General features: G+C 40.6%; 1 protein-coding gene across 1 annotated transcript in view; it reads right to left on the reverse strand.

Moving 5' to 3' along the window:
- LARP1 (La ribonucleoprotein domain family, member 1) overlaps positions 1 to 24,775 on the reverse strand; it is a 79,674-nt gene that overhangs the window by 12,190 nt on the left and 42,709 nt on the right. Inside the window, exons 2-16 of the mRNA XM_006894747.1 lie at positions 21,510 to 21,571; positions 21,201 to 21,266; positions 19,969 to 20,143; positions 19,163 to 19,291; positions 18,885 to 19,085; positions 18,623 to 18,785; positions 15,707 to 15,851; positions 12,036 to 12,210; positions 11,744 to 11,913; positions 8,350 to 8,742; positions 7,268 to 7,391; positions 6,940 to 7,145; positions 6,458 to 6,564; positions 4,890 to 5,041; positions 2,800 to 2,944 (exon numbers count right to left, since the gene is read on the reverse strand). Coding sequence (XP_006894809.1) covers positions 2,800 to 2,944; positions 4,890 to 5,041; positions 6,458 to 6,564; positions 6,940 to 7,145; positions 7,268 to 7,391; positions 8,350 to 8,742; positions 11,744 to 11,913; positions 12,036 to 12,210; positions 15,707 to 15,851; positions 18,623 to 18,785; positions 18,885 to 19,085; positions 19,163 to 19,291; positions 19,969 to 20,143; positions 21,201 to 21,266; positions 21,510 to 21,571 — 2,413 coding nt within the window. The remainder of the gene's footprint in view (positions 1 to 2,799; positions 2,945 to 4,889; positions 5,042 to 6,457; positions 6,565 to 6,939; positions 7,146 to 7,267; positions 7,392 to 8,349; positions 8,743 to 11,743; positions 11,914 to 12,035; positions 12,211 to 15,706; positions 15,852 to 18,622; positions 18,786 to 18,884; positions 19,086 to 19,162; positions 19,292 to 19,968; positions 20,144 to 21,200; positions 21,267 to 21,509; positions 21,572 to 24,775) is intronic.

The raw sequence follows: 24,775 nt of genomic DNA on the forward strand, positions 1-24,775 counted from the left end.
TGAACAAGAAGGCACACAGCTTCAACTCAAGATCACCAGTAAAGTGTTAAAGTGGGTTCCCCTTCCCCTTCATCTCAACGCCAGTTCAGCATGAAGCAGCCAGAGTCTGCGTCCCTATTCTTAAATGGGAATGCCACAAATTAAAGACAATTTCTCTGTAAAAAAATTATTAAAAAAAAAAAATTAATCACCATTGGATTATGCCCACCATTAACCTGTCTTTTCTGGTTCCTGGTGGATCTTTCTCATTTCATTTACCTACTCCCTCCACACACCAAATGGTACATCTCTGTGATTTCAACCAGATTCATCTGCAGCCTTCTGTTCCCACCCCTTACCTCCTTCTATTGCTATATATGTTTTTTACAATTAAGAAAAAAAAATTCTATTGGGGGGAACAAATGAACTGTGAATAAGGTTAAAAAAAACCAAAAACATACCTAACCAACAGCAACATCAAAAAGAAAACATACAAAAGCCATCATTTATATAAAAACATATTCAACATCATTAGACATTAAGGACATGTAAATCAAAACAGCAATGAAATACTACTTCATATTTTCTAGGACAGCAAAGATAAACTAAAATTAAAATCCCTATATATTGTCTGAAAGAATGTAAAATGGCAGTGTTTCTAGGAAAAAAATTTGGAGGTTTACCCTTCAAATTATTGGTATATCCAAATGAACTCAGGAGTAGGAACTCAAATACATGTATACAAATGTTCACAGTAACATTATTCACAGTGGAAAGGTAGAAACAATCCAAATGTTTATCCAAGGATGAAATGACAAAATGTGGTATATACACACAGTAGAATATTATTCAACCATAAAAAAGGAATGAAGTTTTTAGTATGTTACGACATGGAAAAACCTTAAAAACAACATGCTGAGTAAAACAAAATCAGGGAGCTCTGGTGACTTAGAGCTAAGGAATTGTCTGCCAATCCAAAGATACATGATTCAAATCTACCAGCTGCTCTGTGGGAGAAAGATAAGGAGAAGGATTTAAGTCACTGCCTCTGAAAACCTGCAGGTGGCTCCACTATGAGACAGTTTGGATGTTACATGACAACAATGTATCTCAATTATTTTAAGATACAAAAAGTCATAGAGGCGAGCTCTAGTGGCCTAGTGGCAAGAAGCTGCACTGCAGTCCCAGAGATGTAAGGCCTGAATCCACCAGATGCTCTGCTGAAGGAGGGACAATCTCCTCCTGTACCAGTCAGATATGACTTGACAGTACACACATTAAATAAAAAGTCATAGAAAAAAAGATCTTTAAAAGTAGATGGTTATGAAGTCTTGTGAATGTATTTATTACCACTAAATTACATAGACACACAAATGCTTGCTAAATTTCATGTTATTTTACCATAATAAAAAAAGCAACAAAAAACAAGAAAGCAGTATGTAGACCAATGGAACTACACCACTGACAACACTTAAAATTAAATCCTTATGTGCATCTGAAGACTTTCCTAAAAAAATAAAAAGATTGGGGAAAATATTTGGCAATGACATAACTGCTAGTGAACTAATTTCCAAATTTATAGAAAACTCAATGAGGATAAACAACCCATTTACAAAATGGGTAGATCATGAGCATACTTCAGCATACACTGCTGGTAGAAATGTAAAATGATACAACCACTAGAGAAAATAATTTGGTACTTTATTAGGAAGTTGGGAATAGAAATACCATTTAAATCAACAATCCTACTATTAGGTATATATCATAAAGAAATAAAACCTGAGCCTACCCATTATTTAATGCAGCATTATTTACACTATTCAAAATAGTGTTGGTAACAGTCCAAGTGGCTGCCAATGAATGAATGGCTAAAGAAAGTGGTACATGCAAATAATGAAGTATTATGCAACACTGAAAAATGATCAAGAATTTGTGAGATACTGCACATCGATAAATATAAAGCCAATTATGCTGAGTGACATTGAGTTGCAAAAGAACAATTATTGCTTAAAACCACTAATGAAATGGTTTATGCACAGATGGAATTAATCTTGGGAGAGTAACAGACATGAGAAGGTAGGAGAGGGGAGTAATATTCAATAATTAGTTAATGTGGATGAAAGGGAAGACAATGGACAATAAGCAGTTGATAAAAATAATTACTCAGTATTTAATGTTATGAAACAAAAGGTCTATAATTTTATGAAAAATCAGTATGATTAGTATACTTTTACTGAATAAAAAACAGTATATTAATAAAAAACAGAATATGTTATCTCCAAACAAGAAAATAATCTCCAAAATACAGTTAAGTAAATGCAAGAGTATGTCATACATGTTAACTCTTGTGTAGAAAAAAAGATGACATGGAAGACTGCATAGGCATGTATTTGTTTATATAAATGTATTTTCAGAAAGAATGCTAAGATTCCACTAATGCGGATTACTTCTGGGGATAGACCCTAGACAGTACAGAAAGGAAGATAACTAACTTAAAAATCTCTCAATTTTGAGCCGGTGAAATGTATCACTTATTGCTCTAGTGGCCTAGCTGGAAGAAGCTGCTCAGTCCTGAAGGTGCGTGGTTCAAATCCACCAGCTGCTCTGTGGAATAAAGATAAGCAATCTCCTCCTCTGTGATTAACTGCCTTTGAAGACTTGCTGGAGGGTCAGCTACAGGCCAGTTCTGATTCCACGGGACACAACAACATCTTTTAATAAGATACATAAAGTATACACACAACCAAAGGATTTATAACCTTTCTAGAATCCGACTCAACTGCCTATAGAAAAGTCAGTTTTCCACCCCAAGCTGCTCACCTGTAGCCTTCTTTGGCATCCTCTAGAGCCAGCTGCTTGAATTCCTCATACATCTTTTTGTTAAAGTGATCACGGAGGAAGAAAGACCAGAAGCGGAAGAGAGTGTTCATCTCTTGAGACTGGCCAATGCCCAAGCGTTTTCGCTCTGATAAAAAAAATGAAGACAGACATTTCAGAGTCACACATTGCTTTTGCTTTAAGGAGAAAGAAGCCTAGGGTCCAAGACCTCCCTTGTTCACCTCTTCTAGTCACATTTTATTGAATCTCACTTTATTGCCCTTCACACACCATGCATTATATTATTTTAAGACAAACTGAAGGTCTGTGAGGACCTTTTAGTCTCTTTTTTGCTTTCTGGCCAAATTTTGTAATTTTTTAACATTTCAAATTGTTTCATAACATTATCACACAGATTACGTATTACACAGCATAAACATTATGTATTGTACTGGTAAAACAAAAACTTATGTAAGTCATTTTATTGCAGTGATCTGGAACCAAATCCTCAGTATCTCAAGTACTTCCTAATTCCCTTGGCTTATCACTCACTTGTCTCTTCAGTGCTTCAGCACTTACTTAAGGAGCACTATTTTGTGCCGGGAATCCCCAAGTGGTAAAAATTAAAAACGGCTCCATTTGTGTCACAATTAGCCAAAAGCTTGGCAGTTCAAACCCGTTTAAAGGTACTTCAGAAGATAGGCCTGGAGATCTGCATCTGAAAGGTCACAGCTTTGAAAACCCTATCTATATATGAGTTCATCCGGACTTGGACTCAACTTCATGGCAAATTTGTAACTTTGTGTTCAACTCTGTTGCTAAGCATAGAGCATCATATAGCCATGGTCAAGCTGCATGAGCTTCTGGAAAGGATAATCCTAGTATAACTCTTCACCTCAACTAGAATTATTCGTAGAGAATTCATGTAGTCAGGACATGGCAAAGTGTAGACATATAATCTGTACATTTTTATAAATGATATTCTGTTATTGGTAATTTAAATATTAACCAATATAAACTGGTACTGTAATCACACACACACACAAGCAAAAAAAAAACTTGAATATACAGTCATATCATATAAGGACCATGGTATGTTCTGTGAAATAAGACATTATGTTGTACTAACACCATATTATATACAGGTAGTATATAAATCTTTTATCCAAGTCTGTCTTCGAAAATCAATTTATATGTAAGCTGGAATAGTAAAATACAATTCATATCCAGCATCAGTCAGATATTAATAATATTATGTACCTTTCTGAGCACAAAACATTATAAACTTCCATATACATGAAAACATCTTTAACAGGATAATACTAAATAGAGATGCTGCTGTGAAGTGCTGTCGGGTGGGACCTACAGCAATCCTATGAAGAATACATCTGAACCCTGTCCTATCCTATGCCATCCTCACACTTCCTGACACACTAGAGCCCACTGCAACACTGTGTCAATCCACCTGGTTGAGAGACTTCCTCTCCTTTCCAAGTATGATGCCGCTCTCCAAGGCAGAGCCTCTCCTAGCAATATGCCCAAAGTTTGTGAGATGGAGTTTCAGTATCTTTGTGTCCAAGGAGCACTCTGGTTGCAACTTTTAAGACATAACTTTGTTCTTTTGCCAGTCCATGGGATAGTTAGTACTCCTCTCCAACAGCAGAGCTCAAAGGCATCAATTCTTCTTTCATGCTTATCATGCTTACTCACTGTCCAGCTCTTGGATGCATAGGAAGCAAAAAGATACATGGGAAGTTCTACTCTGTCATATAGGGTTGATCAATTCAACAGCACCTAACAGTGCAGTATTTACTTACATTCTTGCATGAAGAATGGCAGTCCAAATTGGACAATAGCTGAGATGGAAATCTGATTAACTTAAAAAGATAATCACTTAATAGAATGGTTCAAGTGTCAGAATCCCTTAGTCTCCTTCCAAAATGATGTAGCTTGAATCTAATCTTTCATGCCATAATGTCAGGCTACTCCTTGTTCTACAATCAGAGCAAATAGAATCACCTGCTCCTCTAACTCTTCACATTCTGTGAACAGTAGTAATCTCAGATGCTCAACCCTCTCCCCAGGTCTCTTACCATTAAGGCAGCGCCTACGATACTTATGGTAGACATGTTGTGTGAAGCCATTCTCTTTGAGGAGTTCATGGGAAGGATGCTGGAACTTGGGCAGCGACTGTGGGGTACAGCCATAGCTACCAATTGCAGGTGTCCCTTCCGAGGGGCTGGAGCTGCAGAGATCAAAGGAAAAAAGACAGTGTCACCAGGATGCTCACAACACTCATTAGTTAAGGAAGGGCTTCCTCTCTAGTCTCTTTAGTTAGCTAAAACTCCACCTCACACACGAACCAAAGAGAGAGAAGTCTAGATACTATTACTACTGTGTTGGGTCCTTAAAGCTTATTAATGAATTAGATTTACTCTGTGTAACAACCCCAAAAGCATTTATAGAAGAGGTCGTTGAAGCTCACAGAGCTTCAAAGATCTGACAAGAGTTGTGGATCTATTCAATGCCAAAGCTTGAGCCTGGAATAATTTATTTATCCCTAGGCAACATATAAGGAACTCAGATGGCTCAACAGTTAAGTTTTTGACTATTAGTCAAAAGGTTGGAACCTAGGAAACAAAACTACCTACTGGCCTCTCTAAAAGATTACAGTAAAACAAATCCTTGGACACGTAGGAGGAATTGGGAAAGATCCAGTGGAGACCTGAAAAGATGGAGTTATAGTAGGCATAGATCAATGGTGATTAATTGTATAAAACACAACGAGTGATTGAAACACAATGTAAATGCAGAAATGTGTGAAACACAACGTACATGAACGAAGCATATGTATATGAATTCTGTATGTAAAACAATATAAAGTGGGGACCACAAAACCCTTGTAGGAAGTTCTACCTGCCACATGAGGTTGATCAATTCAGTGGCACCCAACAAGCTGATATTTAACTTTCTTAATGAACCATTTACTAGGCTTCTCCATCTACATATGGTGTTGAATACTGTCAAGGTAGAACCAACTTGTAGATGACCCTCCAGGGAGTTTTTAGAGGCAGTAATTGCGATAGGAGATTGCCCATCTTTCTCCTCCAGAGTAGCTGGTAGATTCAAACTGTGCACCACTGGGCTGAAGCACAATTCTTTACCACTAAGCCACCAAGGCTCTCAAACCTCCTATGTTGTTAAGTCTCCATCTACCTCTGCAGGGAACAAAGTACACAGGCCAGGGCCCCCCGAACTCTGCTACTCTATAAAGAATACTAGAGTCATCACATGGAAAATAAACTGAAAGGAACATAGGTCCTACATCCTGAGACTAAGTCAATAAATCTGAGATATGGTCTAGGAATCTGAATCTCTATCAAACTATTAGGCTTTCTTGAAGTAAGTAGCAACATGTATGTGTGTTGGGAAAGGAATTAAGATACTCTCCCTGGAGCTGAGGTAAAATCTAGTCTTGCTTGTTTTATACCATGTAGAAAAAAGCCTTTGCTGGTTAAGGTCCTGGTTTCTATATATTAATTTTAACATTTTAGATTAGGTTATCCTTCTGTTCTCTAATTAAGAGACTCTGCTTTCGATGTCACAGTTCGACTATACAGCCATCCATCCAGCTCTTTTCCTCCCTTACTACCTATGGTACCTGATGGAAGCAGTCCGGGGCCTGTGCTCCCGAGAATCCATCACCCAGCCCACATGACTCTCCAAGGGTGGGTTTGAGCTGTGCCTTGTCTTCCTTTTCCGAGGCATCTGCAGAGATCAGTTAAAGATTTGCCATTAATTATGTCTCTTTAATACTTTCACAGACAACTGACAGGTGTGAGCAAGAAACTGGTATGCCTGTTTCACAGATGAGAGCTGGGAGATGAGTGATTTGCCTCAAGTCTCACACCTGCTCAGTACTTCTGTAGTCTTATCCTGGGTACATGCAGTCACCAGGCCCACCAAGTCTATTTTGCAAATGTAGTCACTCAATCTCAGATAAGGTCATTAGCCCACAAACACATGTAAAATACAGAATGTTGCACTTTCTTAGCTCAAACTAGGCAAAGGAGATGAGCCAAGCACTGGAATGTTGTGAAGTGATTGCAAGACCCTTGGCAGCCCAGCAGGAGAGTTCCTCACCTTGGCATCTATTGTACGTCCTTCCTTAACCACTGGGTAAAACCGTGATGTCTGGCTTGAGTCTTTGAGCTGTGGTGTGCGGGGTGTCCGAGGAGTCCTGGCATTACGGTAGTTTGGCGACTCTGGGACAGTGGTTGGTAGAGAGCGTGCAATGGTAGAAGGCTCAGGAGCACCAAACAACTTGTTGGCCAGGGCATCAGTGGGAACTACATATAAGAGGCAGAGAGGAACCGGGGCAGAGCTGTAACCACCTATTTCTGGGAGGTCCCCAGTTCTAGGATTCTGAATTTGCCTGTCCAGGCCAGGGTCCCAAGTTTTTATTCCTCACCTTGCTGGAAACGAGGTGGCCCAGGAGGGACTTCCTGGTTGGGATCCACAGGTGGCTCGGGGGTCAAAGTGTCAAACTGCTCCCGGCTGATCATGTTGACTTTCTTGAAGTTCTCAACTTCTTGCTGAAGAGAATATAAAAGGGGTGGGGCAAAGTGTTAATTAGAAGACTGCCTTGGCTTGTTCTGAAATCAGGCCTTGCAGGAAGTTTGAAGCTCCCACGTTCACATACGTGGAATTCTGCTCCTCAGGCTCTCAGGTGCCCCATCATCATCTTTTTTTTTTAATTTTATTTTATTATTTGTGTGTGTGTGTACCATCAAATCAGATCTGACAGGTACAGGAGGAGATTGTCCCTCCTTCCCCGGCAGAGCATCTGGTGGATTCGAACTGTGAGCCTCTGGGATTGTAGTTGCAGCTCCTTGCCACTAGGCCACCACAGCTCCCCCATCATCATCATTTTTAAATTCAATTTCCTTGGCACAAGTGTGCTAAAACAGATGATATTACTACTTGCCCTATAGTCTCCACAAGTTCTCCAGTGCCTTGCCACATCTCTTCCTATCATGATCTTCTCAGAGACTTACCATGCAGCTCTCGCCTCAGCTCCATTAAATATATAGCTATTTATTATATAAAGCCAAATACTAATGATCACCAAAAAACCACTCTGTGAAAGCCTAGGACAAAGATGTCTTAAATGTCTCTAGGAAGCAGTACTTTTAAAAAGAGCTATCTTTTCTCTATCTCCCCCTCTCAAAGCAAGCTGCTTAACAGATTTTTATGCTCTTGTACGTGTCAAAATATTTAAGAACAGAAATGACGATCTCTTATTTCTCACAAAAGTGTCACTATTGTTAGGACTTTAAATGTGATTGTTCACTCAGACTTACCTCCTTAACATATGTATAGCTGCCTGAAGTTTTCAAAGTGTTTAATATTTCTTCTCTATTAATGTCCTAGCAATCTTCATTCCCACTTCCGTCCCTAGCAGCATACAGCCCAAATTTACAAAGCCAATCAGTATCGCTCTTCTTCCTACATTAGAAACACTCGAGATATTCATTTATATTCCAGCCTTACCTTGATCTGGGAGTACTCAGGTTCAAACTTCTCAGTCCACAGGTCTTGTTCATAATAGAAAAGTCCATCGTTAATGACCTTGGCCAGCTCAGCGCTCATCTTGGCACGAGAAGTGTGATTGCCTGTGCGGTCTCCTCCTGGGTGCCGACGCATGTAGGGTGGTGTCTGTGTTACTATGAGGATCTTATTGACATCCCGGTCATCAATCTCATAGTCGGAGTCCTCATCAGACCAAGCGGTAAAGGTGTTTTTCCGACCATCCATCTGTTCCATCTCCTCATCAAATAAGAAATCCAGTTCTTCTTGCTCATCCTGATCCTTGGCTATCAGCTGCTGGGAGGGCATGTGCTGAGGCAGAGAGGTCTGCTGGAGGAACTTAAGCTCCTCTGACTTCTAAAAGAAAACAGACCAAGGGGAGAGAAAATCAGAAGTGGTTGTTTGGCTAGTCTATGTAGATTTCACACAAGAGGAAGTTCCAGTTCCTCTCCCATGAGACTGGCAGAACTATAGCCACGTCAGCAATTCACAGGTGTTCTCTTTGGAGTTAGCCTGAGAAGGAAATGCTGTCTCACAGGAGTTCAGGTTTCTTTATTCACAGCTCACAACACAATCATTCACAATTTAGGACAAGTTCGCTGTAGGTAGGAGTTATGTAATATGTGCCTTTGTTTACCTTACGTCCCACACAGTGTGAATTAGGTGCAATGAAGATCAACAGGATGACTCATCCATTTATCCAACAGCTCCTAATAAATTGGAAGTTAAATGAGGCAAGAACTACAGGTGCTTTACTTTAGTATTCCTTCAGTGCTAAGACTAGGACCTGGCAAGAGCAGAGTCTAGAATTTCTGAACAAATAATCATTATTATCTATGATTATCAGGTCCTGTCTAAAGAATCTAAATACAGAAGAATGAAGGCAATAAGGTCCTTGTAATTTTAGGAGCTCTCAGCTTAGTGGGAGAGAAAGCTGGCCAACAGTCAACTGCAACGTGTGATGGTAAAGAGGTGAATAGGTTTCTGGGCCCTAGAGGCTGGATGAAGAAACCACTGCTTAGATCACCTTTACATGCAAAACAAAACAAAAAAAAATCTATTGATGGACGCCTTTTTACAAATAACAAAGAGTTTAAGTAATAAAACAGTGTTGGCTTTAAAAGCATTAGGCCATTTTAAAGTCTGTATGAGACCAACCACAGCAATTAGAAAGACCCCAGACAGCGAGTTTTGGTTATTAACAGGGGAAATAACAACACAAATCAAGGTGAGAATGAGTGCACAACTTAATGTAAGCAGTATCATAGAAATGTACATGTGTTGTTATGTGCCGTCGAGTCATTTCCGACTCATAGCGACCCTATGCACAACAGCCCTAAACCCTGCTCTGTCCTGTGCCAATCGCACTGTCTCTGACACACCCATCCTGATTACCCCAGTCACAGAATCAATCCACCTCATAGAGGGTCTTCCCCTCCTGCGCTGTCCCTCCACCCTCCCAAGCATGATGTCCCTCTCCAAGGACCCGTCCCTCCTGGCAACATGTCCAAAGTACATGTAGAAACTTTTAATTATTATAGAATTTTGCTTTGTATATTCTTGACAATAAAAATCGCATATACACAGACGAATAAAACAGTATTATGTGACACAGAGGTTGGTGTTGCTCTTGCATGCCACTGATAGGAAGCGACTCACAGCTGACCCTTCAGCAGGTTTTTAAAGGCAGTTAATCACATGGGAGGAAACTACTCGTCCTTCTCCTGTGAAGCAGCTGGTTGATTTAAACTGCATGCTTTTGGGATAGCAGTGCAGCTTCTTGCCACCAGAGTTAGGAGCTTAAAAAAAAATCTGTTGTAGGGAGGTGGACAGCACTGGTTAGGGAAGACTTCCTAGAAGAAGTGACCACTAAGATGCAATCTAAATAAAGAATACAAATAAACCAGGTTTATTAGGTTTCAACAACATATGCCACAAAAAGCTCCAAAGGGGAAGACATGCCATAGAATGTCATTATTAGTAAAATGGAACTACTTTATAGAATGTTATTTTTGGTTTTCTCAATTGTTTGCTATGTATCAGAGACCTGGATAATCACCAAGGATGGCAGAAGAAAAATTAATGCCTCCAAGTTGTGGTGCCGGAGAAAGGTACTGAACACACCAGGAACTGCCAAGAGAACAAACAGGTCTGTCCTAGAGAAGGTGGAAATCACGTTGCTCATTGGAAACAAGGATTTTGAAATTTAGTCTCACATACTTTGGGCATATTGTCAGAAAAGGCCAGACCTTGGAGAAGGACATCATGCTTAGAACGGTGGACGATCAGTGCAGGAGAGGAAGACCCTGGAAGAGATGGACTGATGGGTCAGGTATGTCAGAAAACAGTGAGGATGGTTCAGGTTGGGACAACATTCAGAGCCTTTGTTCACAGAGTTGCTATAAATCACAGTCAAATCAACAGCACATGTCAGTAACAACATATATGGTCAAAAGACAACAATTCTCTGTGCAAAGTTTCCTACATAAAAATTCCAAGAGAACAGTGTGAGTGGGAAGAGTAATTCTGCAATGAGTGCCTTTGCTTTCTGATCTTTATCTTATACACACTACCTTCCTCCTTGTTTCCTTAGAATGACCTCTGGATGTTCCCAGCTCAGCTAGAGAATTCTCAAAATTAAGAAGAGTAAAAGGGAATTTAAAATTTTACATATCTACAATCCAAGTTCATCTCTGAAACATCAAAATTCCACACCAATGAGGGCTCCAAAGCTAGGGTACTCATGAAGAACAAGTTCATGGTCAGAAAAGAGACAGTAAATTTTAGTTTGCAAAACCTCATTAATGTTGAACTCCATCTTTATTATACATCAGTTTTATTATTTCTATAGCATTCTCTGCTCCATCATTTTAAGATAAGGAAACTGAATCCTTAAGTTAAGCTTTTCTAGTCTAGGCTCTGACTCTATGTCCCAGGCCATTGATCTATTCATTCTCTCTTCCAAGGTCCCAAAGGATTAGAGAGGACAAACTCAGCACAAGATACTTAAAATTATCCAAAAGATAAGCAAAAGCAAACTAGGTGAAGTATAGGCCAAGATTTACATGAAGCAAAAGTCTGCTAACCATTAAGAAACCTGGGATATTGCTGTTGGAGGCTGTATAATCTCTTCTCAGGAAAAATGCTACCTGAGAATCCACTGAGTGAGGGCCCCACCAAGAGATGCTCCTCGTGGAATAAGGAAGACAAGTCACACCAACTTTTCCATAGTCACTTCAGACCTAAGCTCATACTTTGACTCTTCAAGAGGCCAGGGCTCTATGTTTTTTGGTTAATCTCCTCCAAGCACTCCAGCCCCATTTCCTACATTCCAGAGGCAAAGGCAGATCATACTCACCTTGGGCCTTGCAGGGGAGGGACGTGGCCTCTTCTTTACTTCAATCCAATTCTCAGAATCTAGGTCAGGCAGACTGGCTGATAGGCCCTTGGGCAATGTCTTTAGGTTGGTGACCTCTTCTGTTTTAGTTGGCACTGGGGTGACTGCACGGGGAGACCCAGGGGCTGATTCTAAAGGATAGAAAATTGATGTCACTATTCCTTCAGTTCCCTTTCTGTCATTAGCCTTGACCATTACCCTATGCTGAAGGAAAGGCAACAGGAAAGCGTCCATGTATTAGCTTTGTACTCACCTGTCTCCTTCTGATAGTGCTGGCGAGGCACAAACTCTGGGCAGTTAAGAAGCTGGGAGAAATCAGTCTGGGAATAGTCCACTATTGGGGGACCAGGAAGAGGCCATTTTTCAGGCTCTTCCCTCCTGCGGACTTTCTCATCAACTATCTCCACCACCTTGCTGTCTTTGAGGGCCTATGAGGAGAAGAAAGAGGAGAAATGAAGAAGGACTGAGCCATGCTGAGATCATGGAAACTAGGAAAAGGGGTGGTTGAACTCAACATAAGCCCAGGTATGAGTTTAGTAATGGCAAGAGTATAAGAAAGCCAGCACCATGATCCATTCTCCATGACTGTAAATATTCGAACTTGTAAAACAACTAAAGACATACCTACTCTTTGACTCTCATATTCTTTTTATTACTGTGTTCAGCAACATGTAAACTTTAGACAAAAGATTATTTGTAGTAACAATGTTCACAATAGAAAAGGAAAACGGGAAGGGTGGAACTCAACAAGTGGGAACTATCTAACTGAACAAATAAACAAATAACCAAAGTAACTCATAGCCATTGAGTCAATTTCAACTCAGAGATCTTTCCACTGTGTTTCCTATGCTCTAAATCTTTACAAAAAGTAACAGAAGAGACTACTCATTTTTCTCCTGGGGAACGGATACTGAATTTTTAAATATTTTAGTATTTTTTATGTGTGTACTGTCAAATCAGATTTGACTGGTACAGGAGATTGCCCCCTCCTTTTCCAGCAGAGCATCTGGTGGATTCAAACGCGTGCAGTGTCGACTCCTGCCACTAGGCCACCAGGGCTCCCTAAATTTTAATAGCTAGAGATGCACACCTTTTGGTCAGCTATACAGCCAGCTATAAACTATATACCACCAGAGCTTAACTTGCATATAAAGGTAATCTGAATAAATGCTGAAACAATACTCCATGTTTAACAAATAGCTCTAAATGTTCTGGGTGGAAAGATTCACAAGCTATATATAGAGTGAAAAATTCATTAAATTCCTCATTTGTTTTTTTAAATTTTATTTTATTTCATTATTTTTTATGTGTTCCATCAAACTGGATCTGACTGGTACAGAAGGAGATTGCCCCTCCTTCTCCAGCAGAGCATCTAGTGGATTCAAACTGCATGTCTCTGGGATAGCAGTGCAGCTTCTCACTAGGCCACCAGAACTCCCTAAATTCTTCATTTGTTTTTTAAGTTTTTAAATAATTGCAAATAAAAAGCCATGTTTTCCAAGATTCACAAGACTACCTGTTAAGAGTGTTTTACCTCTCTATTCACTTTTTTATTTTCCCCACAACCTAAGTCTGTTTACTTTTAATAAAAAAATAAGAGGTAACTAAGTGCAGTATTTGACATTTCTTGAGGCTGTGAGGAAAGAGGCACTTTGGATAGGACTTTGACAGCAAGACTTTCCCAAAATAACACATCTTATGATGTGTTGACTGCTGGTACTGAAGGTATTCATTGTGGATCCAAGAAAGGTAAAAACTTTAACAATGTCAATCTTTTCTCCATCTGTCATGATGTTGCCGACTAGCTCTGTAAAGACTTTTGTTTTCTGGATTTTGAGATGTAATTCATACTGAAGACGGTAGTCTTTGATATTCTGCAGCAAATGCTTCAAGTTCTTCTCACTTTCAGCAAACAAGGCTGTGTCATCTACATAACACAGGCTGTTAACCGAAGTCTTTCTTTGATGCCACATTCTTTTTCAAATTTCACAACATTCAGCTTCCCCAATGACTTGCTCAGCATACAAAGGAATAGGTACTGAGAAGGGATACAATCCTAGTGTACACCTTTCTTGATTTTAAAATATGCAACCACAGGGAGCTAGTAGAATAAATTATGGAATAACCACACAATGGTGCACACTATGGCTGCCATCTCTCAAATACAGCAAGATTTAAAAAAAAGAAAAATAGTTTTTGTCATATACTACTCTTTAAGAAAGGAGGACACTCCTCATCCTCAGAACACTAAACAACTCACCAACTAAATTCCTTGAAAAATGTCATATGGGGGTGAGGGAGGGGAATAAGGAACAATTTCAAGTCTGGCATGAAACATTAAAACTCAGTACTCAGACCTGAGGGCCCAAACGAGGACAATTTGTTCTAACATGTCCATTGCAGAGCAATGAAACACAGAAAATGTTTGCATCTATACGTTTATAATACTAAAAATACAACAAAAGCAAACAAATTCTCATTGGCTACCTCTGAACTTAACTAGGGATTCAACCCAAAATCCTGAAAAATGGTTAAAAGTGTAAAGGGAAGAATCAAGTATTTATACCACTCAAGTATTTATACCACTCTTCTTATATAAACTATAAATAAGCCACAGTCTCAGACTGAGTTGATTCGAACTCACGCTGACCCTCTCCATCATGTTTCTGAGGCTGTAAATTTTAACAGGAGGACTTGGTAAATGCTTTTCTTCCTGTGGCTGCTAAGTGTGAACTGCTAATTTGTTAGCAGACCAAACACTTATAACCTCTTAACCTACCACGTCACCAGGGCTCTTTTAAGAAATAAATAGCACTTCAGGTAACAAATACTGACAGGCTGATCGACTATTATCATTTTTCAACCCCAAAAGAAAAAGGCTGTTATCATTAAGTAGGGGATTTTTTGTCACTGCCAGCAAGTCAACCCATAGCTCCAGTTTTCCAAGACTATAAATCACATGGGAAGAAACTACCTATCTTTGTTCCTTGGAGTCACAGGTAGATTCGAACCACCAGAGAGATGCAGTCTATGGGTTAATAGAGCAATTCCCTATGAACTTTGCCATCATAACTCTTTTCATTCATGGTTGTTGTTGTGTACCATCAAGTCGGAAATGCCATAGCTGTCCCTAATGGTAGATTTTCCGAGGCAGTTAATTGCACATGAGGATTTTGCCCATCTCTGTCCTGCAGAGCAGCTGGTAGACTCAAACCAAATGCCTCTGGGATTATAGCACAGCTTCTTGCCACTAGAGCTCCCTGAGCTTCATTCAAGGTACTATATCACAAAACAGAGAAATAATTCATGTCACAGAACACATAACTATCTACAAAAATTCTTGATGGGGGGACCTGTACAGGCCTCTAGATTGACCACAGAAACTCTTTTTCTATAAAAATTTAAAGAATAGGAAAAACTACTACTGTGTTCTATGTGAAATTCTGTTGGACAAATTATCACGTTTATTAAAACAATAATTACAAGGAAAAGAGTGGAAGGGAAAACTATGTGGTCATATTATGAAATTATTCTTTTCCAGTGTTATCAGAATATACTCTGGTCATGTTTCTTCACAATTTTAAGAGATGTGCTGACACTTTCAGATGAAATTCTAGGTTACTCAAAACTTTCTTCCATGCAATATGTGAGAGAGATGGGAAGAAGATGGTGGTAGGGATGAACCATGATTTGACCATAAGCTAATTAACTGCTGAGGCTGAGTGACAAGTGCATTACACTTATTTACTTTTATAAATATCTGAACTCCACCATAATAAAATAGAGAAAAGGCTGGCCACACTTTCGTATTTTAGCAGATGTTATTACAAGAGGATTTGGGGTTTCTGCCTTTGCCCAAACTCCAATGCCTTAAGAAGGAACCTTTCTTTCCCCTTTCCCCATGCCCTGCTAAAGAAGACATACCGCAAAGATGAGTGAAATGTCAGTGGTAAGGGCCTTTACTCGGTGGAAGGAAGCAATAAGCGTGATGGGAAGGAAACCGTTGGCATCCATTTTTCCTCGTAGGAAGAAGTCTCGTTCTAAATTGTCCACGCTGAAGTAGTATTCACTAAGGGGAGAAAAGAGGTACCACTGAGTAACTTTTTTTTTAAGATGGGGGGCGGGGGATTGTGTACCAATGAGGGAGTTTTTCTTTTACTTTTCAAAGAGAGGAGCAAACAGGGGTGGGGAGTGGGGAGAAGGGTGCAACAACGAATGAATGGAATTCCAAAATCTCTGTAGATGCTCACTGAAATGAAAAAATAAATAATTTCAAAAAAAACCCCAAAGAATAGAAAACATTATTGTTTCATTTAAAATGGTCAATATCAGTCCATTAATATGCACTAATGCCTACAACACGTATCTTCAAGCATTTTCATTTATTTTTAAGGACTTTTCCTAGATTCCTATTTGAATATACTTTTTTCTGGTTATTTTACGGATACTTGAAATTGTTTCTTCTTATTTTTGCCCCATTAACACATGAATTCAGAAAACATTATTTCATCTATGTCATTAAAGTTGAATTAAAGAGTTTATAAAAGAACTTGGATTTCCATTCATTTTTTGTTACACATTTTCCTCTGTCTCCCCTCCCCCTAGTTCGCTTTTTCTTTGGGAAAAAAGTTCTTTCACTATTATATAGTCCCCACCTCCCACCCCTTTTACTATGCAACACTGAGGGACTCTTAAACTATTTACCATTGTTCTGTGCACTCCAATGATCTCATACAATCTCTTACCTGCAGGCTTCACCACTATACAGTTTTAAGTGCTAAAAAGAAATTACTCTTCACAACTCTTTGGCTTTGGTTTAAACTATTTTAAACCCTTTACACTACTAGTATGTCTGGCAAATTCCTCATCCTACTTTAAAACTCAGTTTGTATATTGTCAGTCACTTTCTCTTCTATACATTATCACTATCTACTGTAATTATTCTGCTTGCATAGCTCTACTACTTTATCGCAGAAAAAATATTAGTGTTTAGTTAAAAGCAGAGGTTTTACAGTAAGATGGGCAAAAGCTCAATGTTTTGTCACTTACAGTCTGAGATTCTTATTTCCCTAGTTTGCTTGTTTATAAAAATGTTATACTGTTAAAACAACTGTGAGGTATCATCTCACCCCAGTAAGAAAAGCAAAATTTAGCATAACAGCAAACATCAAATGCTGGCGAGGTTGTAGAGAAACTGGAACCCTCCGGAGTGTAAAAATGGTGCAACCACTATGGAAGAGTGTATGGCACTTTCTTAGAAAGTTGCAAATAGTGATACCATTTGACTCGGCAATTCCACTACTGGGAATTTACCCTAAAGAAACTGCCACCCAAGCAAGATATATGCACACGCACGCTTACTGCTGCTTTGTTCACAATTGCAAGAGCTGGAAACAACCCAAGTGCCCATCAACAAATGAATACCTAGAGAAGCTGTGGTATATTCACACAATGGAATACTATGCAGCCTTGAAAAACAAGGAACTCATGAAATATTATGCAAAATGGATGACCCTGGAGGACATTATGCTGAGTGAAATAGCTCAGTCACAAAAGGACAAATATTGCATAGGGCCACTGTTGTAAAACAGGACCGATACGAGGGTTGATGGAAGACAGAAAAGGAGGGGAGGAATGATATGGCATTGAAACAGATGAGGGAGACAACTGTTTAAAAGGGACAGGTGAATGGGTATTCTTGTCATTACAGAAGTCCAGGGTGAAGGCTGCATAGTGGAGTGGACTTGGGGGGGGGGGGCGACTGTGTAACAATGAGAGAGTTTTTCTTTCTTTTCAAGAAGAGTGGATTGAGAGGGAGAGGGTGAGTAGGGAGAAAAGTACGACGATGAATGACTGGAAACTGTACGTCTCTAAGCTTTCATTAAAATTAATTAAAAAAAGTTATACTGTTATTGTTAGGTGGCACTGAATTGACTATGATTCATTTTAAAACTTTAAAATCTCATTGCCTTTCAGTAAGAACCAACTCACAGTTGACGCTCCAGCAGGTTTTCAGAAGCTGTGAACAGCATGGGAGGAAAGTGCTCATCTTTGTCTTTCTCACGTGGAGCAGCTGGTAGATATGAACTGCATGCCTTTGCACTGGCAGCACAACTCCTTACCCACAAGCCCATCAGAGCCTATGACTCATAGCAACCCTACAATATTGTTATATCTGAACTCAAGCTAAACTCCAGGGGGGCTTCAGAGTCTATAACTCACACAGGAGAAGACTTCCCATCTTTCTCCGGTGGAGCAACAGATGAATTAGAATCACCTGCCTTTAGGTTGGCAGTACAACTCTTTACTACTAAGCTACCAGATAAGTAAAAATATCTTAACCTCACAGAAATTAAGTAGACAAAACATTTAAAACTGACACTGAACTTGGATTCAATAAATGCTCTTTCGCATTTTTAAAATGTTGCTTTTTCAAAACGATACAAAAGGGACAGGGGAAATCACTACAACCACCACCCAAACCTAAAATACTGTACTGTACATGTTATAATTCCACTATCATGGGGAGGGTGTCACAACAAGATAATTATAAGCTTCTATCTTCCTATATCAAGCATTACCAATTCTGCTCAGTTCCAGGCATTTACTCACTCTCTGCTTGCACTAATTCTAATTTTCTTAAGTTAATAACGGCTTTGCTTCTGTGATAAAACAGAACCTTCATGAAAATGTAGTCTGAGAGAAGGATTATCTTTCCTAGTTCCAGCCAGAAGTGGCAATGCTTCTAGAACTAGAAGGGCCTTGTCCAGTTCTGCATAGCCTTGACGCCATCCACTGGTGGTCCCCAGCCTCCACCCATAATCTCTCCAGGCCACTCACATCTGGCGCTTGATGTAATCTTTGAGTAGCTCCTGGTCCACACTGTAAAGCTCGGTGCTGCTGACATTGTCAAAGTAGTAAGTGATGTTGTTCATATACTTGGGGGTGCGAGGGCCCTCTGCAGCATCAAATTTTCGGTAGCCAAACTGGTAGTCAAAATGGGCTAAGAGAGAAATGAGTGTCATGAGGAAGAGGAGATCCATGCCCGCTACTCCCACTGCACTCCCTTGGACATCCCGGAGCCCAAAGGGGCCTCACGTACTTCGAGTGCCACCCCGGCCTCGTCCCCGGCCACGACCACGCCCCCGTCCACGGCCACGGAAGGAAGCCCGCGCCCCACCAGCCCCATCACTCTTCACACTCGATGTCTCATCCTGGTCGTGCCAGGCAGGCTCCGGTTTGGTCTCTGGTTGCCAGGCGGGTGTGGGGGGGGCCACGGGCACGTAGGTGACAGGTTCAGACCCTAGGAGGAGAGGGGGCACCGGGTCAGATCTCACAGTGACTTCCATGCCCAGGCCATCCATAGTGGGTAATGCATACCTTTGATCTCCCCTCGGTTTGCAGGTGTGTGTCGAGGCTCTGGTGGGCGAGTAGGGCGAGAAACCAGTTTCTCCCTGGCTGCTTCAGGCTTCATGTCTATTTGCAATGGAACCCATTTGTGTTTGTTCCCTGGGAGATAGCAGGGGTATGTGAGAAAGGACTGAGAGACAGGCGATTCATAGCCTTCTTTTTCTGCCCTGGGCTTCTGGTGAAACAGAATCTGGTAATCGAGAGAAAACTAGTTCCCCTCAATGGTCTAGTTCCCCTCAATAGACTTCTTTTTCCCCTTCTAAAATAGTAATATTTCCCAATCTCTCTGAAGACACTGAAAGCTGAATGGAAGTACCAAATTCCAGATTATGTTCCTAAAAGGAAAGACACTTCCCATCCTTAGGCCCTTTCCTGATGGCTAGAATGAGTTGGGAAAAGCAAGTAATTTTAGATGATGGCAACCCAAGGACCAACACCATCAATTAAAGAATTGCCACACTTGACCTGGCCTACACTGAGCTAGCTGGTGGAAGAGAAAAACCAATTCCTATTTTGTTTAACAACTGTTATTCTGGATCTCTGCTACTGCAGCAGAACTTACATTTGACCTAAGTCTTAGACACTTAAGGAAACCTTACATGGAACACCAGTATGTGAAGACACTGCAAATAGTATTTTGAAGCATCACTGTTAGACCCTTGACTGCTGAGAACAGGCCCTGCTAAAGAAATACATGGCTGGATGGTTAGCCAGTCTCTCACCATACAGAGCCCTCAGAATTCCGTTATTTTACTGATCTGCCCAACATTACTTACCTTTCTTCTTCTGTCCTCCTCGTTGACAGTCATCATCCCCATTCTTCTCCTCTCCTGATTCATCTGACTTGGTTTTTGGACTCTCCTTACTATCACTCCCCTCTCCTTTCTCCTGTTCCTTCATGTCCTTCTTGGGTAGTGTCTTACGGGCCGGCTGAGACTTGTGAGACTGTGGCTGCAACAAGAGACAAAGAAGACATAAAGACTTAACAGAGAGAAAGGACCCTAGGTAAGTCTCCTGAGATAGGAGGAAGCTCCCTGTCACTGGGACAGGGCAGAAGGAGGAGTACAATGAGATGGCAGATTAGACTTGGATACATTCTAACTCCTGTTTTCATGCCTGAGATGAGTTTCTTGAGAAACCTAGGGTCACAAAGGCTAGAAAGTGTGAGGAAATAACTTTTCTGGACTCTAAGTCATAGGGATAAGCAACAAGACAGAAGGGCTGGGACCTAGAAGGGTCAAATATTTATTCTCTGTAATAAGACATGGTCTTCTTTAAGCCCGTGGGATGCAAGAAATGCTAGTATCTTGCCTGATCACATCAACCTTGCCTTTGATTTAAAGGTGGCCACAGTATGTTTGTTTGAGACTCAGGCCATCAGTACAAAACCAAAGCAGTGAATGTGTGAACCAAAATGTACACAAATTCTGTATGGAAATCAATATAAAATGAAATTAAAATCTAAAACAAAGCAGCAGGAATGAGAGGACACAGCAAGAACTCCCCTCTGTTGGAGTCAATTCATGCTCCTCCTAGCTAAAGGAAGCTTCCCCAAATCACACAGCCTAAATAAAGGTGGGTGCTTGGTCTAGTAACCACTCTCCTGTTTCACCCACGGACAACCCAAGTGCAGTGATAGAGAACACAAACTCTACAATAAGATATTATTCGACTTCCAATCCTCATTTGGGCTTTCTGCATAATCAAAGACTAGTAATTAACCTCTCTAAGCCTCAGTGGCCTCATTGTAAACCAGATTATAAATGGACCTACCTCAACCGTTACCATGAGGGTTAAAGGAAATGAATGATGAAGTGAGCAGCACCTAACACTCTTCATACTTCAAAAGCAGAAATGATTGTAATTCTTAGCTATTTTAATGCTCAAATTTATCAACTGCTCCCTTACAAAGCTTGAGAAAAGATGAGAGTAAAGGGTTTGGAAGCTTAAGTTTGCTCTGTGTCTGTAGGTAGAGTTCAAGTCTGCTTATCCCTCCCCACAGACTCACCTGCACACTTTTGTGGGCTATCTCTCCTGGTGTAGGCCAATTAATTGCATCTCCAAAGTCACCAACCTGTAAAGCACATTCTATTAGAATCTCAGGGACGATCTTGCTTCTGCCCTTAGCCCCTCACCCTGTGATTCATCTCTTTCCGTCTGTCTACCAAAACCATCCAGTAGGCTGGAGGTCAATAAGGGGCTTTTCAGCAACTGAGAGAAGATAAAGAACGACCTCTTACACAAAAGCACTCAACAGAAAAGAAAAAATTCTACAACCTTCAAGAAATCTCTTAAGCTGCTAATTTATATTCCTTACCTTGCTGCCTTTGCGCTGTTTAGGAATCGCTGCTCTTACCACCTTGGCTGGGACAGAATGTTCTGTGTGAATAAGAAGGGAGAAGGTGGTTAGGTTGAGCCCAGGAAGAGAAGTGGTCCACTGCCAGCTCCTCACTTTCATTTATCCTACTCCTGCAACACATACAAGCAACTTGCAGGCTTCCAAAGGAAGAAGATAGGATAGAAGGGGAAAGAATACACGTTCAAACACCAATCACAACTTCAGCATCCTCTTCCTAAAGAAAAGTGTGAAACAAGAAGGCGGCAAAGTCACCAGAAATCCAGACTCTGAAGAGCTCTGGTGGCATAGTGATAAGGAGTAGCACTGTCAGCCCCAAAGACAGGCGATTTGAATCCATCCAGATTCAAAGCTCTGAGGGAGAAAGAAGGGTAATCATCTCTTGGGTAATTTAAAGCCTCTGTAAATGCATCAGAGGGTCAGTTACTAGTTGATCCCAACTCCACAGTAATGACTTGAACTTGCACTGGGAGAGAGAAGGGCTCTTACATAGGTGGCTCTATATATCTCCTGTAAAACAGAATGAGGCATACAGAGAAAGTCAGTCCAGCAAGAGATGGTCTTGTAACTCAAGAGATTTCTAAGTATGGTACATTTTATAACCTACAAAAGATCCTTTATAGCTCTTGCAATCTAAATGCTTATGTGAACATATCAAGGCTGGTGATCATTAGGAAAGCAATATAAAATCTTCTGTGGAGTACGAAAAAAATCCAGGAAGCTGAGGAACCAAACCTCAAAAGCTAGTTCTGACCTTGGTGCCTAACTTACAGTCAAGGGAAGGACTGAACCATCAAGGAATACTTGTTTGACTCCCAAAGTTTCTCCGTTTTTTTAATTTTAAAAAGTAGCCTCTCATTTGAAACCAAAAATTTCCCCTTTTGAGATTTTAGCCTTATGATATCAATCTGCCAAGTATATAAGAATTATGTGTAAAAATTCCCACCAAATTGTAAAATGATACAATCACTCTGGAAGGCAGTTTTGGCATTTCCTCAAAAAGCTGAACACAGAAATCCCATTAAGACCCAGCTACTGCTCTGTGAGAAATACCCCAAGGAAAACAGAACTGAGACACTAATGGAGATTTGTACACCTATGCAGACAGCAGTATTATTCACACTAGCAAGAAAATGGAGACAGTCCAAATGTCCATCAACAAATGAATGGAATGAGAAATTATGGAAGATTCACTCAATAGAATGCTATGTAGCACTCAGGAGCAACAATTTTGTAAAATGCTATATAATATGGGAGAATCTAGAGAACTGTTATGCTGAGTAAACTCAGTTTAATAAGCACAATATTACATAAGACCATTATTGTAAAAATAGAAGGATAGAGAGAGCTCTGATAGCCTAGTGGCAAGAAGCTTCATTGCCATCCCGAAGGCATGCAGTTCAAATCTACCAGATGCTCTCCTGGGGAAAGAGGGGAAATTTCCTCCTGTGCCAGTTGGATCCAATTGGACTGTACACAACAATAACAAATAAAAAGACAATAAAAATTTAAAAGGGGGGGGATAACGAATATGTATATAAAAGCCTGAAAGGGTAAGAGGGGGTGAGAAGAGAAGGGGAAAGCAGAGACTACAAAGAGTTACTCTGCTACTAGAATACAAGAGTTTGGTGAGTGGAAGGTTTGGTGGTAAAGGTATTAGGAAAGATTCAATGGGGACCTGAAAAGACAAGGCAACAGGAGAGCAATGGTGATTAATTTTATAAAACATCATGTATAGCAATGATGGTATGAAACACAATGTTAATCTGTCCAAGTACAGATTTGTCATGAGCACAATCAAGTGTTCTGGGATTGCCACTCTTCTCAAGGTTAGCCACAATCTGTGTGATCCACAGAGTTGCCTTTGCATAGGTCAGTCATAGACTTATAGACATTCCTCTGGTACTCTGCTTTCAGCAAGATCCATCTAATGTTGGCTACGATGCCGTGGCTTCTAAAGCCAGCTTGCACATATCTGGCAGTTGTCTGCTGTACTGTTCCAGTTGTTTCCGGATAATCTTGAGCAGAATCTTGCTTACATGTGATATTAGTGATACTGTTCAATAATTTCCACTCTGTTGAGTCACCCTTTTTTTTGGAATGGGAATAAATACAGATCTCTGCCAGTAAGAACAGATCATTTGGGAAGCTGGACTTTATGATGAGGAATGTGGCATCAGGATTGGAGGAAGACTCATCGACAAACTACGCTATGCATACGACACAACCACGCTTGCTGAAACTTAAGAGCACAGGAGGAGTTTGCTACAGGTGGTCGATGACAATAGTCTTCAATATGCATTGAAACTCAACATCAAGAACACAAAGATTATCAACACTGGGCCTACTGGGCAGCTTTATGATGGACGGAGAAGACACTGAGCCTGTTGATTAACTTCAGCTTGCTTGTTTTCACAATCAACACTCTTGGCACCAGCAGTCAAGAAATCAAAAGGTGAACTGCATTGGGAAAGTCGGCTGTCAGGGACCTCTTTAGTGTACAGAAGAGCAATGATGTCAGTCTGGAGACTAAGGTCTGCTTGATCCAGGCCATGATCTTTGCAATTACTTGCTATGCATCATAAAGTTGAGCAATAACTGAGGATGATGCCTTTGAGTTGTGGTGCTGGTGGAGTACTGAACATACTATGGACTGCAAGGAGAATAAACAGGTCTGTCCTGAAGAGGGTGAAACCAGTTTGTTCCCTGGAGGCAAGGACTTTCCATTTCACATACTTTAACACATGGCAAGGGGGAAACCAGTCCTTGGAGAGAGGGAAATCATGCTTAGAAGGGTGGAGGGACAATGAAAGAGAAGAAGGCTGAGAATGAGATGGATTGACTCAGAATAGGGCAGCTTTCAGATCTAATGTGCATAGGGTCGCTATGAGTTGAGGCAACTCAATGGTGCATAACAAAATGCACTCACACACAATAGGAATATATAAATATTAAGGCTATTATATATTATCAACAGTTAAGTATAATGCTTACAGTAGTTTTAATTTTGTTCAAAATTCCCGAGCAGTTTCTACAGTTCTAATAAAAATAAAAGAAAACAAAGCAACAAGTATTTTTGCTTTAAAGGTGTGGTCCTAACATGTCCAAACCCTTTTGTATCTACACTTGAATTTGGGGGGGGGGGGGGGGGGGGGGGGGGGGGGGGGGGGGGGGGGGGGGGGGGGGGGGGGGGGGGGGGGGGGGGGGGGGGGGGGGGGGGGGGGGGG

This window comes from Elephantulus edwardii, unplaced genomic scaffold (assembly GCF_000299155.1).
Source record: "Elephantulus edwardii isolate Elephantulus edwardi_28Jun2011 unplaced genomic scaffold, EleEdw1.0 scaffold00149, whole genome shotgun sequence".
Lineage (NCBI taxonomy): Eukaryota > Metazoa > Chordata > Mammalia > Macroscelidea > Macroscelididae > Elephantulus > Elephantulus edwardii.